The 16407-nt window shown below is 36.7% G+C and overlaps 2 protein-coding genes across 3 annotated transcripts in view; both read right to left on the bottom strand.

The window, feature by feature from the left end:
* The window catches only part of LOC120413750 (uncharacterized), a 154221-nt gene that overhangs the window by 117143 nt on the left and 20671 nt on the right, over positions 1-16407 (bottom strand). The window lies entirely within an intron of this gene.
* Positions 6589-7758, bottom strand: LOC120413752 (uncharacterized). Of its 2 annotated transcripts, none has more exons than XM_039574684.2 (2): positions 7240-7758; positions 6589-7162 (listed from the first exon to the last, which is right to left on the bottom strand). In XM_039574684.2, exon 2 carries the CDS (start codon positions 7114-7116, stop codon positions 6787-6789), a length of 330 nt encoding a protein of 109 aa, XP_039430618.1. In that variant the 5' UTR covers positions 7117-7162; positions 7240-7758; the 3' UTR covers positions 6589-6786. The 2 variants fall into 2 exon arrangements, with proteins under 2 accessions (XP_039430618.1, XP_039430617.1); XM_039574683.2 differs by having other exon boundaries at positions 6589-7165.

Consider the following 16407-nt stretch of genomic DNA (forward strand, 5'->3'; position numbering starts at 1 on the left):
ATCGTTTTCGCTGAACTGAGAGTAATAAATATAGTTTAACACGTTTTAAAACTAACCATTAAATTAACTTTAACTTATGCTTGTGAGCGACATTTTCCAGCATATTTGCATCAAAACACAAATAAGTATTATCTCAACAGCAGCAAAAAGACTAAAATTCAAACAGAAATTCCTCCTCCTTCACTTCTCAAATTTCAGCGCCCCAAATGGCTCCGGGCTCGACTTCTAAAAACACAGTCGACATGCCAAGGTGCAAAACGGAAAACCGGTCTGCTACAGAGCAACGTCATTCGGTCCCAAGAAAAGAAAGAAACAGCACAAAAAAAGTCTAACACAACAACAACCATCTTTCTCAAAGAAATGCCACGAAAAGCTCCCGGGATGACGACAGACGGTCCAACACGGGAAAAAATTCTGGTAAAATATTATCTTACAATAACATGATAATTAGAATTCAGAAATGTGGTATTGTGTCAACATTCATGCTAAAATTCAAACCATTTCAAAGAATTATCGTTGCGGTTAACTTCACGCAGTGGGGCTGGCCATTTATAAAAATGATTTTTTTAAACTGGCTTAGCTTTGTTTGCAATTTAAATTTAAATTTTGCACAGTGTACCTCAACTAAGAGACACCACCACCACCACTCCCGGGGGCCGCAAAAACAAGAAACGTAGCCCCGAAAAATGAAAACGAAAGGCGAATAACACACAACAAACACGCGGTGACGACGACTAACTCCTTTCCAATGCCACGACGGGCTCGGACGACGGTGGTGACCACGTGCAAGATGAGGTTTGGCGTACACGTGTTTTTGTGTGTGACTGCGAGAGAGGGGTGTTTGTTGTGTTGTTTTAGTTTTTTTTTGCTTTTGCAAATGTTTCGAATGTTGTTTGGACGGGGTCACGAAGGGTCAAATTTCTTGGGTGTTCTTAGATTTTTATTTTTTTATAAAGTTACTTCCAAAGATTGTAACTATCTCAAAAACAGTTAGAAAGATTAATATATTAAAATATTTACAAGCACAGCATAAAGTAATCTTCGATCAAAAAGCTCACAAAAATACACGTAAAAACAATGTTGAATCTTCAAAAAACATTGGAAAGGAAAATTCTTAAATTTAAAGAAATCTTGGATTTGATGAATATACATGTTTCGTTTGACTTGGTTTTTAGCAAAAGGAAAACTTGAGTATTTAAAAAAACTTGAAGCTAAATTCTAATTATAGCAGTTTTCAACATTTTTATTGATTATTCTGAAAATTATAAAACATTGCAAAGGCTCAATAAATTCATGTTTAAACCAAATTGATTAAAAAACATATTTTTTGAAAAAAATATTTTTTGCAATTCCGTCTAGAAAGTACTTACTTTTCCTGTCATGCTTTAATGGCGCAACAGTCTACTTTCCCTATCAAAATTAACAGAATCGAAATTTAAAACAAGTGCTGAAAAGTTCTACTTTTCAAAACTGAAATGGATGCTGAACTTTTCAGTACTTGTATCAAAAAGTAGTACTTTTCAACATTGTTTTGATTTAAACGTTTATTTGACTAAATACATGGACCATTCAAAGGTTGTTTTTCGGAGTAGAAAAAAATGTTGCATGGAATTCGTTGCAAAATTTGATATTTTCGGCGAAAATAACATTTGAGAAGGGCGTGAGGTATTTAAATATATTTGTATTTTGCAATTTTAAAATTACTATATCTCAAAGCCGTTGCATCGTATTAAAAAGTGGTCAAAGACAAACTTGTAGGAATTTTGAGGGATTTCTGAAAAAAATACCCTGAAAGAAAAAAAAACATGCACCTTTTATGAGATTTTTTGATTTTTAAGTTTAAAGTCAAATTTAAAGGAGCGCCCACGATTTTTTTTTCATTCAATTTTTTTTTTTTTGAAAATAGCTTAAGATGGTTACCGTAAACTGGGGTCAATCGGGACACATGGGGCGAATTGGGACAGCAGTTTTTACCATGTTGGAGCACAATATTTTGATTTTTCTGGTTGGTTTCGGTTAGAACAGATTCAGGCCAACAAAATGTATACATCAATATCCAAATTTAAAAGCTTTAAGTGCTCTAAAAACTGCTGTCCCTATTCAGACTGTAGTCCCGATTCACCCCAGATTACGGTACAAAAAGATTCACGAAAAATGCAGCATGGAGCAACTTTCATAAAAAAAATACAAAAAAAAATCATTATTGAAAACGTTTTTTTGGAAAGTGCTCAAAGTGTGGTCAAAGACAATGGGAAATTGGACGAGCTTTCCGGTAAAAATATTTTTGAGACTGAAAAATCTAGTCTGTCATATAGAAATTGCCATAAACCATCAAAAACCCATTTTTTCAACATTTTTATTTTGAAACCTTTGTAACTTCACAAGGATTGGACTTAGGACAGTTGTCAATATGATGACTTTTATGTAAAATTGTCTGGAGAATCGATTCCCGTATTCAGTTTTAGAAAAAATTGAAAAAAAACGTTTTAAGTACACGATTTTTGTTTTTTTAGGAGAGTTGCTCCGTCACGCATTTTTCATGAGTCTTTGTGTAACATCTTAGGCTATTTTCACAAAAATTTTGAACGAAAAGAAATCATTGGCTCACCTTCAAATTTGACTTTTAAACTTAAAAATCAAAAAATCTCATTAAAGTGGCGTGTTTTTTTTCAGTGTATTTTTTTAGAAATTCTTTCAAATTTTCTACAAGTTTGTTTAAATTACGAAACGCAAAAATATTGAAAACACTTACGCCCTTCTCAAATGTCATTATCGAGTGTAACTGGCTCCAAATACACAAAAATGGCTTATCTAAGCGTAGGATAACATGTCTAAAAAGTTTCATTGAAATCGGAGAGGGTCCGACACAACCGATTCCCTATTTGACATGGAATTGCTCTCACAATTTTTCGAAGTTTAGTGTTATGATGAAAAAATGCTTTAATAAAAAAAACAATGTTAAATAAACTGGAGTCTTTTGGGTTTTTTTTTTTTTTGAAATTTTTGTTTTATAAATATATAAGAAAATCATGTATGATTAACACTTAAGTGGTCATAACATTGCATAATAGGTTCGTCAGATGTTCTATATTTTTGACGCGTTGAATACGTCTTTTGATTTTGCATCCAACGATTAGTTGCATGATTGATCCGGACATCATTTCCAACAAAAATGTCTAAGATCCGGCTTCTCACAAGTACTTAAATAACAATTAAGTGCTTAAAAATTTCTGATAGGGTTACCAGATCTTCGAAGTTTTCGGATAATTTGAAAGGTCTTTAAATTATCCAACTCATGACGTGTTGCATGATGGATCCGGAAACTATTTTCATCGAAATATCTGAGATCCAGCCTCAAAAAACTACTAAAATATCACTTAAGTACTCATAACTTTTGATAGGGTTGTCACAAAAGTGTTCAATTTCGAACGCATTTTCCATTTTACAATTTTATAATTTATTTTTATAATCAAATATGCTAAAGAACAAATATTCCTTCAGGGTCTTCAGTCTTCATAAAGAGTCAACCCGGCACATGATAATTAATTTAGGACCAGATGTTCGTCAAATTGAATTAAATACGGAGAGTTTAAGAGTAATGATCTTTTTTTCATCCAAAATAAGCACGACATGAATAACTTAATAAAATCGAACTAAAAATAGACTAAACAACGTAATCACCGAAAGGATTGCCTTATTTTACGGATCACATAACCCTACGAACCTCTCTAAAAAGGTATTTACCGAAAAGAGGCGCGCAAAACAAAACTCAATCGCGAATAAATGAAAAACAGCAGCCGCAGCAGATAAACACAAACCCCATCGAACCCACAAAACCAGAGCTAAATCGACCTGCAGACAGGCACAACAGCAAAAAAAAAGATCAATCAATCAAACGAGCGCGCGGCCGTCTGATGTAAGTCGAGAGGTGGATGAAAGCAATAAGCTTCACACCAGCAACCGGCTCGCCAATGTTTGTGCCTAATACGGTGGATTTCTGGTGGAATTCAAGCCGCGTTTTACACGCCGTTTTATTTTCATGCTTTTTTTCTCCTCGTATTTCAGTCATTCAGTCTTTCAATGAATTTGAGCGTGGGTTTGCCTGTAGAGGGGTAGAGGCGACGGGGCGCCTAACCGCCATGTTATTCATGCCCTGAAAAGCTTTGAGCTTTTTTATTTCTCTCTGGCTAGGGGGGAGGAGGCATATGGAACTTGAAGCGCCACCGCGGCTGTTAAAATCCACAACACAAACAAAAAAGGGATAATCTTTAGAATGCTCGAATTGCTTTGGCCATTTCCGCGGGGCAGGTTTTGGGCATGAAGTTTTCCAAAGAAAAGCGAAAAAGGGAAAAACAAGCTTGATTACATTTTCGCTCAATTTATTTCGGGGCCAGGCTTTCATCCGGCTCTCGCGTAAACTTTTCTTGTTGATTTGTCGGAAATTAAGGACCCCCACGCATACACGCAGGGAAGCGCGTACCTTCTTAATTAGACTGACTAAGGTGAGAATTAATGAGAAATTACGGTTCGTTTATATTAGGCTTGCTTGCTAATAGGCTTTATCGACTGCCAAGAAATTTGTGGAGGAAAAGGAAGGGTAACTTTTGGTGTGGAGGATGTTGTTTTTGAGTTGACACAGAGAAAATTTGACATCTATTGCTATTAAAATTATTCTTTTCTAAGTAAAAGTCAAAGCAGTTATGCCGTAGAACAAAATTTATGTCCGTTTGTTAATTTTGATATAACTCCAAGGCACTTGAATAACAGCGATTCCACGTCAAACCAGCAGGATCCAAATAAGTGCTTCGATTTAACTCAAATATGGCCAGGGATTTTTCAAAATACTCATCGGATTTCACTGTAACCAATTTTGCTTCAAATAGCTTTATTAGAGGGTCCAATTTCCCTGGGATACAAAATTCCCGGGATATGGGAATTTTTCAACCAATTACCCAGGAAATCCCGAGAATTCCAAAGAAAATTGAAATTTATCGAAAATTATTCTGATCCTTTACCTGATTAATATTTTGCAAACAAAAACTTGTAAAGAATAACAACTTTAATGGTCAAAATGAGTGCAAGGAATTGTTAATGGTTAATTGTTTTACTGCTAGTAAAAAATCATACAATATACAATAATATATCATAAAATATACAAATTCTTATTTTATATGCTGTCTATGAAATCGTACCAAGTAAAATAAAAACCATTCGTATTTTTTGTTGTGAAGTACACAGTAAAAAAAAGGAGTAATCCAACTGCGTGTAAGAGGCTTGGATGTAAAATAAATTTTGCATTATTTTATGAAATATTACACCCTCAAATATGGAATATATACAGAATGGGAAACCTACTGGACCGAAAAGTCAAGCTTATATATGCGTTATGTTATGTTTGCATTTTTTGCACACCTTTCATAGGATACGAAGTTGTTTTATAAATGATTTTTTATGGTTTCGTTTATGGTATAGTTTTTGTAGCATGGTTTTAGGCTATTTAGAGCGTTAAATTTTCCGTCCTGAAAAAAACCCGGGATTTCTGGTAAAAAAATATTTCCCGTTTCTCTGCATATTTGTAAATTTCCCGGGAATTCCCAATTTTAAAGTAAAAGTTTACATTTTTAACTTTTGGGAACATTTTTGCCTTCCTCACCTTACTGAGGAAAGGCTATAAAATAACTCGAAAAATGAACTTCTTAATTCGACCTCGTAGACCTACCTTCACGTATACCTATCGACTCAGAATCAAATTCTGAGCAAATGTCTGTGCGTGTGTATGTCTGTAAGTCCGTGCACCGAAAAAAATGCACTCGATTATCTCCGGACTGGCTGAACCGATTTGGGCCGTTCTGGTCTCATTCGATCCGTCTTAGGGTCCCACAAGACCTATGTTAACTATTATGAAGTTTTGTTAAGTATTTCAAAAGTTATGCTAAAAAAACGATTCTGGCTAAAGTTTGAAAGATTGTAAAAAGGGTGGTTTTTGTAAGAAAACCCGTCTGATCATACATTTTTAGAAAGGTATTTGAAAGACCTTTCTAATGAGCCCAAAACATTGAAGATCTGATAACCCTATCAAAAGTTATGAGCACTTAAGTGTCATTTGTACACATTTCAGAGGCCGGATCTCAAATATTTTGATGAAAAAGTTGTCCGGATCTATCATGCTACCCATCGTTTGATAGGTATTCAAAAAACCTTTCCAACAAGCCCAAAAGATTGAAGATCTGATAACCCTATCAAAAGTTATGAGCAATTAAGTGTCATTTGAACACATTTTAGAGGCCGGATCTCAAATATTTCGATGAAATTGTTGGCCGGGTCCATAATGCGACCCGTCGTTAGTTGGATAATTAAAAGATCTTTCTAATGAGTGAAAAATATTGAATATCTGATAACCCTATCAAATGTTATGAGAACTTAAGTGTTAGTTGTCGCCTTTTGGGGGCCGTATTTGAGATATTTTGATGAAAATAATGTCCAGAACCATCGTGCGATCAAACAGTTGTTGGATAATTGAAAACCCTTTAAAATGATACTATAAGATTGAAAATCTTATAACCCTATCAAAAGTAATGAGCCGATAATTGAAAACCCTTTAAAATGATACTATAAGATTGAAAATCTTATAACCCTATCAAAAGTAATGAGCCGATAAGTCATATAGTAAAACAATTTTCCCAATTTTACCCATGGTTTCTTTTATTATAATAAAGTATATAAATAATTTTTTTTTCTCATCTATTCTACATCTTATTTTTCAAACATTATTTTCACTGCCTATAATTATATCATCGAAAACATGTTGATTCCACAAAATCTGCGTCTCCTCACGCCACATTCCGGTGACGTCCGAATCTCGTACAATTTCCCAGCCGTCGGCGTCATCAACGACAGGCCCGAGTAAATATCACAAATTGATACACCCACATCAACATCCACCGTTAGCAGCACATGGTCACAGTACATCGCTAGCTTGAACGGCTCCCTCGGCACCGGAACTATCCACAGCGGAACAACCTCATCGATCACCTTGCCCGGCGGTCGTCTCCATGAACACATATCCGACCACGCTGGCCGCCGCCAGCAAGTAGCACCCGTACCGGACGGTCCCATCGCCGGCAAACTCCGGAACCGTGTTTTTCAGCTTAAACTTGAGATCCTGCTAAAAAAAACGTAAACAAAAACATTATCTCTATGAAACAATTGCTTCCTGAAGAACGGATATCACCAACTTACCGTTACATACAGTGCCGGCGTTCCGGGGTGGCCATTGCGGGGAACCGAAATTGCGAAGGTTTTAAGGCGCGGAGATACGGATGCATTTTTTTTTTTTCAAAAAACGCGACGCAATAAGAACTGTTGCAGGAAAACACCCGTTTGACGTTTGTGTGGATGAGCTGAGAAGGTTTTTGACATTTTCTTTTGTGCCTTGGGTTTTGCGAGTGGCTCCCGGGATTTTGTTGATTTGAAACTCCCGGGAAAAATGAACAGATATATTTTTTAACTGCCTTAAGGCTTACATAACTTTAAAGTAATACAACTATTGAAAGTGAACAATTTTCATGAAATAGCCCCGTAGGTGTTGTTCAAATATTACGTCCAATGATTTTTGGGATTCTAGACCCCATATTCCATGTAGATATGTTGTAAGAAGTTTACTTAAATAAATAGTAGGTTGGACATTCTTACTACAGGAATAAAATATGTACATAATTGTGAGGAAGGCTCCAACCACCATCGGTGGATTAAGTAACGTTTTTTTTTTTGAAAATGCTCTGAAAAAAAAAATGATAAAGAAATTCAACATATACTTGTTCCATTCAATTTATTGTTAAGTTAATATAAAATTAATCAGATGATCAGACAATGTTATGTCAACATTAAAATTTGGTTGGTTGCACACACACACACACACACTAAATAAAGAATAACTGGTGTTATTTCATTAAAAAGATAGCCCCCTTCCTGCCGAAACAAAATTAAGATTTTTTACGTTTTTGTTTACCATGATCAAATGAGATGAAAATTGAATTGGTATCATCAAATATTTCATGCTTTTGAGCTTTTGAGCTATGAAAAAAAAAACTTTCATCCGAAGTCAATTATAAACCTGAAAACCATGAAGCCTAAAAAACCGTTAAAAAATCTTTGAAAAAATACTTTATATTGTCTGAGAGGTGCCCAAAAACTGTAAAAATATTTTCAAAACATGCTCCAAATATTTGAAAACATTGACTAGTTTGAAGTTAAAGCTTGAATATTTTGTTCAAGAACTGAAATCAATAATATCTGATTTTCTGAAAAGTTGTTTGTCATGAAAAACATAATTTCATATTTTTTTTAATTTCAATTTTATATGTCAAACCACACTTTCAAATTGGTAACAGAGGCAAGTTTAAAAAAAATAAGATTTTTTAAGAACACTACCAAAGATATTTTTTTATTGTACGATTCGAACTAAGAAAATTTGTTAAATTAAACATTTACTTGTAGTTGTATTACTTTTTACGTGCAGTCATGCTATTAATTGATCTTCAAACTTATTTTAACCATTAAAGTTACTATCATATACAGTTTTTTGCAAAATATTTATCAGAGCCAAGATCAGAACAATTTTCAACAAATTTAAAAGTTCCCGGGAATTCTCGGGATTTCCCGGGAAATCGGCTGAAAATTTCCCGTTTGCCGAGAAATTTGTAACCCCAGGAAATTGGACACTCTAAAGGTAAGAACAAGATTGTCCGTCAGACCTGGACGCAAACGCAAAATTTTGCGCCTGTCATCATAGCCTGCCAGTCATCGACCATTGAACAAAGCAACCCCTGTAGATTGTTCGACTGACAGTTGTTGGAAAAATCGAACTGGCACAGCGTTCTGCGTTCACCACTGCGTCGAACGGACAATCTTGTTCTTAGCTTAAGGCTAATAAATTACCTAACTTAAAACAAATATCATTGTGCAAAAAGTGGTTACAAATAAACAATACATACTTTTCATAATTAAATCTCTTACAGACTGTATTTTTTTGAATACTACTCAACAAATTCCTCTTTGAAAAAATAGCAATTCATTAATTTTGGTCACGGTAAACAAAAACGTTTTTTCTAGGTGCAGAATAGCGGTTCGCAAATTTAGAATTTAGAACTGCCAAAGCACAACCAATTTACTGTTTGCAAAATGATACCAATAAGTGGCAAGTATTGTAATCGATCTATAATTTATTTATTTTGATAGGAATAAAAAAAAAGTCCATGACGTCGAGCTTTCGAGGTATTCGAATATATTGAATATATTGATTTTAATCAAGATTGGCAAAATTTGTCGCCAACATTTCAATAAGCACTACGTCTCACGCAAAACTCATGGCTATGACGCATTTTGAAATATTAGCTACGAATTATCGACAACGATGAATTGCACCTGCCATATAATATTGAATAATCTTACTCCGATAATATCACTGCGCTTCAAAAATACATAATCTCGGAATTTCCAGTGGGTTGCTCTTCTAATTCGCAAAATTCCACACACTTCTGTCGCAATTTTCATCACGTGGAAAACACAAAAGGCCACATATCGTTTAGTCTATGCACAAAAAAGCGCGAACACTTAATTATTCATCGAAAACTTCTACAACGACGTATCCAATATTTTTCAAAACAAGTAACTTCAGCAGCAAAACATATGTCACGCTTGAGCTTGAACATAACCTTCTACTTTGTTTATGTTTTCAGCTGTAGTGCAGTTGTAGAAGTGGAGAGCATTCGAAAATAACGTTACGCATTCTGTATTTTCAGCACCCAGGCCAAAAGGGGTTAAAATCTTATTTTCGAATGATGTAACCAAATTTTTTGCTAAAAAGGTCACCAAAAATAAAATAATAAATTTTTTATTAATTAATTCAAAAATTGTCAAAGTTAGGATTTTTATCAAAATCCTTTGTTTTTTAACATTTTTTTACTCGGCAATTTAGAACACATTTTAGTCGCTGTGGTATTTACTCCTACCCGGGCACAACTCTAAGACACGATCAATGTGTACAGTTCGAACTCAATTTCTCGAAGTTATCATTCAATTATCCGAAATTCGGATTTCCAAAGCACTTTGGAGAACATAAACCCTTAAAAAGAAATTACTCATTTTTTGCGTTGAGCTCGAAATAAAAAAGTTGGAGATCGAAGTAAGCTATGATCGCGACCGGTTGGTTAGCTTTTCGCTCCGGATTTTTTTTCGTCTTCTGAGGATTTTCGTCAAAGCCTTATCGGCTAGTTTTGAATGAACTTGTGAGTGTAAATGAAAAGGTGGACATGGTAAAGATATCCGGGTATCGATTCCTTTTGTGGATTTAGAAAAACCAGGAGCTGTTCCTGATCTATTGCATGTCCAAGAAGACCTCGTTTAGCTGAATAAGAGCCTCAATCGCGCAGATACCGAGGATATCTTGTCTGATTTAATGCGGCCGTTGAAAAGGATAAAGATTGGGGCACAATCTGGCTGTGTCTTTTGAAGATATGCAGATTCTTGGTGAGATCTTTCCATCACTATTTGATAGATGATCATATTCTCCTATATTATTATAAAATAAAATAAATAACCCTCCTACCCATTCCCCAATCATCGGTTCCTCAATCCAATTTGCCCAATTCCACTTCCACCCTAAACATATAATATCTGCCAAATTTACACTAACACACCACACCTAACTGATTCGGAGCGTTTGGTACGGTATGTCCACGCATCCTTCCTCCCCTATAGATTCTGTGAAATGTGATCCTTTCACAGAATCCTCTCTGCGGTAAACACAACGCAGTAGGGCTGGCCGCTTTAATTTTTGTATTACATTTTCGGGTATTCTCAGATGTACTGCAATTATTAATATTGACAAGAAAAGTGCTTGGGGCGTAATCTAATCACAAGACTTTCCAGCATGCTTTCATCGGACTGGCTGCGTTTGTGTTAGATTAGATTAGATTAGATTAGATTGAGCTCGAAATAAAAAAGTTGGACTATTCCAATGATCTCTTGGAAATTTGTAATCCAATATTGCGTCCAATATGACTGTGGAGGAATATCGAAATATAAGACTTGGGAAAATATAATTTAAGATGGTTCGCTGCGTAACGTTGTAATATGTACAAATATTTCTTTGGTGAGGTAACAAGGATTTTCAGTTTACTGTGGTGATAATCGGAGGTTCAAAACACCCCCAAATTCGAACGGTTGATTGCTTGTTGGTTTATCAAAGGAATACATTCAATGTGTCGTCATATTGGATGCCATCAGTTTGGAGTTATATTTGAACTCATCGATTCAAAATGAGCTTCAATATCTTACATTGCATCTTTCCCTAAAGGCCACGATCCTCGCAGACGCTGGTCATCCCACGCACCTCAAACCACAACCCACAACTCGTCTAAGATCACTCAACAAAACGCACTCATTAAAGTCGCTGATCGTAAAACGAAAAATCTCGCACTGGAACGCACACTGATGGTGCTCATGAACTTGCACCTTAGACACGAAGCGCGCCCTCCCCCTCCCTGACCGTCAGAGTTGAACCAGACCACCTCGAACTTGTACCCGCATAGAGGGCACTTCCTCGTCTGTTTGAAGTATAAATGCACAGAGTGCGCGCGAGGCGTTAGAGTTTTCAAAAGGCCATCCAGCGGGGCTCAAGGTATAACGAGGCGACGTATACTCAAAACAGTTGGGGTGGGGGGTCGTTCATAAATTGCGTCACAATTCGTGTTTTACGATAGTTTCGAACGCTTTTATTACTGAAACTATACTGAATATTCAAAAATACTGCTTCAAAGATCAGTTCATGAATGACCCCCCTCTCAAATTGAAATTGCATTCGATAGGCGTCGTGCAAGTTCATATAAATAGGTTACGGTTGCACGCCACATAAAACTTCTAGAACAAATATTTCAGCGTTATCAGTGGCGACGACGACGAGCGATGCAATTCTAATGCATAAAAGCTTCCTTCTTCTGGGCGCACATTGCATGACGGCGGCGTGGGTACGGAACACCACCCACATACGGGGGGCGTTTGTACCTGCTGCAACAAACAATGGAAGATTATCGCGAAAAAATAATTGCGCGCATCATATTAAGATCTGGTGGAAGGTGTTCCAACTGTATGTTGTTTTCCTAACGTCAATAGCACACGGAGGGAAGTGCGTGCATGAAGTGAGGTGCGTTTCAGATAAAATATGCGTTTATTGCAGTTCTAGTTTTCCGGTATACTCAAGATATTTTTATTCCTTTGCCAAAGCAATTGAATAAAACAGCCAACAGCCCACCTCTTGGCCATTCCACGACCATCAAAGAGCTGAATCACCCAATTAAACCCTACTCAACGGCGCGGGTTCTTCTGATTAAATCAATATCTAATAATACATATATTTTTATCGCTCACGGCAGCAATATCCTTCGCTCGTATAACCGTATCGCGTTCTGTTCGCGGAAACAACGTAGAAAAAAGCCTTCACTTGATGGCTCCAAATCCGGCCTGTTTGAAGACGTTATTGGATCGCTATATTCGCTGGAAGATGAGTCTCCCGCGAGCGGAAACAGAACCCTCCGGATCAGTCGTAACATAAGAGCTTTGCTCGCATGATGGGGCAAACGAAATTGTTTGTATAGCCCTTAAGCCCCGCCAACACGTGAACTGCCCTGATACTACCAACTGACGTAAGAGACATTTTGAAATTGCAAAAAAACTGCACATATAAAACACACACCACTTCAAAACTAATCCGGAGCGTTTGGTACGGTATGTCCACGCATCCTTCCTCCCAATGAAGATTCTGTGAAATGTGATCCGTTCAAGGAATCCTCTCTGCGGTTAATGCAATGTAGTAAGGCTGGCCGCTTCAATGATTGTAATACAGCTCGGAGACGGAGATAATACGGTGGAGAGAGAATTCTAAGAGGATTTTTCTAGAAAAATCTGAAGTTCAAGCAAACAGGATTCAAACATAATTCAAGCAAAATGGACCGTCAGTTTGTTCTAGCAGGAATCTAGTAGGATTCTTACAGAACCAGCTATTTTCACCGACCTCTACTAGAACCGGTTATTGCATTTCATCGCTGTCGTGCTATCGTGCTATCTGTGCATTGTTCAATCTTGTCGTGCTATCTTGGCACACCCTGGAAATTGATGTAAGTCAGTGCGACAACTGGCCAAAGGGATTTCATGTCAGAACGCGTTTGACACACGTACACGCCCGACTACCGTTAACATTTGTAATTATAACTCGGGACTCCGGCAACCAAATCCAACCAAACTTCGGGACAATGCACAGAATGGTCAACCAAACAAAACGTGTTTGTTATTGTTTACATTGCGTGCTCTAGTTTTTGTTTAGTTTAGGTTAAAAAATTAAATGCGTTTTTCTACAGCGTCGATTTGAGCTAGTATTGTTGAAGATTTCTAGCATAGATCTGGCAGGATGATGGAAGTCTTTTTTTAGTAACAACAACGTTGCTCTATTAGGATCCTGTAAGAATTCTGCTAAAACGCCGTGGCTGGGTTGGGGAGTAATCTACCGAATTGTTTTTCTAAGATGCTTTCTTCGAAGAGGATTTGGAGATTAGATTAGATAGTACAATGATTTTTCCGTACAGAGCATCACTTGAGCATCCCAGATAAGCTCCTATCTCAATTTGGCGTTTACGTCACTCAGTCGTAACAGGGCAGTTGATGACTCCACGTGGTAGATGTTTAGTTTTCGCGGAAGGATCTCATTTCGAGTCAGGTTTTGGGGTACTTAAGTGCGGTTGACCGTTTGGGGTTGACTCCCTCAAGTGGAACAGGTTTCACCTGACATCCACAAGACATTAGCGACAGGAAACGGAAACGAATCTCGCTAGAACTAGGCTGGTGATTTGGTTCAGTTGTCTCCCTCCACAAGGGTATTCGTTGGACCGTGGTGGCGGTAGGGTTCAGGTGATAGATTACAAAGGTTGTAAAAGAGTCAGACGGTGGAGATAGGTCTTGTAGACTGGAAAGTACATAGAAGGAGTTCATGAACTAGGGTGACTTTTTTATTATTTTTTCTGCTAAAACTACTGCTATAAATTTAATGAAATGCTAAATTTTTTATAGTTTATTTCGAAAAAAAATATATCTATACATTGAATTTGGACAACCTAACCGTCCAACAGAGACGAAGATGACAACTGTTATAAAATAAAATTACACACAAAGAGGAAACCAACCGTCTGGGCCCATTACCTGGCAGCGACGGAAAGAGAGTCCGCCGTCGTCGTCTTCCGACAGATGCCAAGAACCTTAATCAAGGTGTTCAGTTTCACCGGCCAGCCAGGAGGTTGGTGGTGAACGTCATCGCCGAGTTCTGGGTCAGCGCGTAGAAAGAGCGTCAAGTGGTTCGATCCGTCGGGTTCCAATTTGTGTTGGCAGTCGATTTCGTGAGCCTTATTTTCGACAGGTTGACGTCATGACTGGGAGGCGCAGCAAACCGGTCCCGCAACCGGTTTGGTTTTGAAATTGGGGAGACAATTCGTTAAAAGTCACGATAACAAAAAGTTTTTTTTTTAACTCTCGGGCACATGTAGTAGAATCACAAAAATAAATGTGTAAAATATTTTCATTTTTAAATAAAATCAAATTTGACAACTGTGATTTTTTCCTGTGTCTCTTTTCACAAGAGAGCCTCAAACCACAACCGCCCCGTGACAGGCAGCCATCATCATCTGGGTTGACTTACTCTGGCTTTGTTGTGCTTTCCTCAACTCTGGGGATCTGAAAGTGTGACCATCGTCGGGGGAGCGGCGACGGCGGCGGCAGATCGAAAGTCACTCTTTCTTTGGGGCACAAACGGGAGACATGGGCTCGGTGTGAGGCTGCCCGGGTCGAGTTCGTCAAGAGAGCATGGCGAAATTGGAGAGGAAGTGGACCTTATTTTGGCGTAACTGTCAAATATGCCATTAAAGTAAGAATCGTGATAAATTTGCATTATTTAGGCTATACTCATCCTAAAATGACAGTTATTTTGATTCCATCGTATTTCCCGGAAAATTTAACAACGAAAATCGACAAAAATCTCAAGGTATTTTCAATCATTGTCGAGCTACAGTATGTTTAGTTATAAAAAAAAAACAAAACTTTTGTCTTTGAAGAATAATTTTAATACTAAAAACACAATCCAATTGGTTCAAATTCAACACAAATATCTAATTTTTGACTCTACCCCAACATTTGGTCCTTTACTTTATTCAAAATTTGGAACACAACATCGTCGTTCATAGGAAAGCAAAAATGGCTGTATTTTTCCACAAACAAACCGCGGTCACGCAGTTGACGACATTGCACACATACAGCAATAACAACGAAATAATGCTAATTGTGGGCATTTTGCATCGTTGTTATCGTCGTTGTATACACGCCAATTAAATCTGTCGAACATTTGATGTTCTCACTTTTATTTTGTAGCACTTGATCAGATCGTGGCTTATGTTCTGCTGTTTTGATACTTTTGATACCATACTTCCATAGTTGAATAATTTATCATAACCAACTTATTTAAAAATATTTCAATAATTGTCTATAGCTTGCTATAATTATTTCAGTTCAGATAAACTGTCGGGGTGACCACTCAAATCCCATTTTCAAATTCCCGACCTTTTCTCGAATTTTCTAGAAACTGAAATGAAAGCCATTTCTTATCTTAAAAATGATTCGAATCAAAATCTCTTTATAAAAATTAAATATCAACAATTGAAAAGAAAAATCTAAATATACTTTTAAAAAAACCAAACTATTGATTTGTCTTGTTGTTAGTACTTTTCTATATTTTGTTCAAAATGATTAAAGAGACAAATTCTTCAAACATATTTGCAATAACTAAAATCATTTTTTTTTTTTGAATTATTTTTATTGCAATGTCAATATTTTTTCATGTTTTCAAAATGTAAAACAGTTTTTCTATTTTTTTTCATTCAGGGTAGTTAGTCCTGGATTGGATTTTATTCGATATTTAAATTTTCCAATGAGTAAAAATTGAGATTTATCTATAGTAATTTACCCAAACTCACAAAAAAATTCAACGGAACCACAAAAAAACCATTCCAAACTCAAGTTCTTTTTCCTATAATCAATCAATGTACAGTATGTAAAAAAAGTATTTACACCCCTTGGGCACGTGGGTTTTATAGAAAACCTGGATGTATAGGTATAAAAAGATCGGAAATTTTATGCGCTTTCTGATGCCATATAGGTTGACTTGTGATTCACAAGTTGTGAATTGTGGACCGGTTCAGATGCTGGCGGATTTTCCAACGACGTATTTCCGGGTTGGTACGAAATTCCAACGAAAAATCTGTTCTATCGATACAAATACCCCCAAAACGATGTTATACCCACTCGAAAATGTTT

Source organism: Culex pipiens, chromosome 3, assembly GCF_016801865.2.
Source record: "Culex pipiens pallens isolate TS chromosome 3, TS_CPP_V2, whole genome shotgun sequence".
NCBI classification, from domain to species: Eukaryota; Metazoa; Arthropoda; class Insecta; order Diptera; family Culicidae; genus Culex; species Culex pipiens.

What these genes read in the sequence shown, in the direction of transcription:
- LOC120413752 (XM_039574684.2), bottom strand. Translation starts at nt 7,116, where the DNA reads ATGGGACCGTCCGGTACGGGTGCTACTTGCTGGCGGCGGCCAGCGTGG.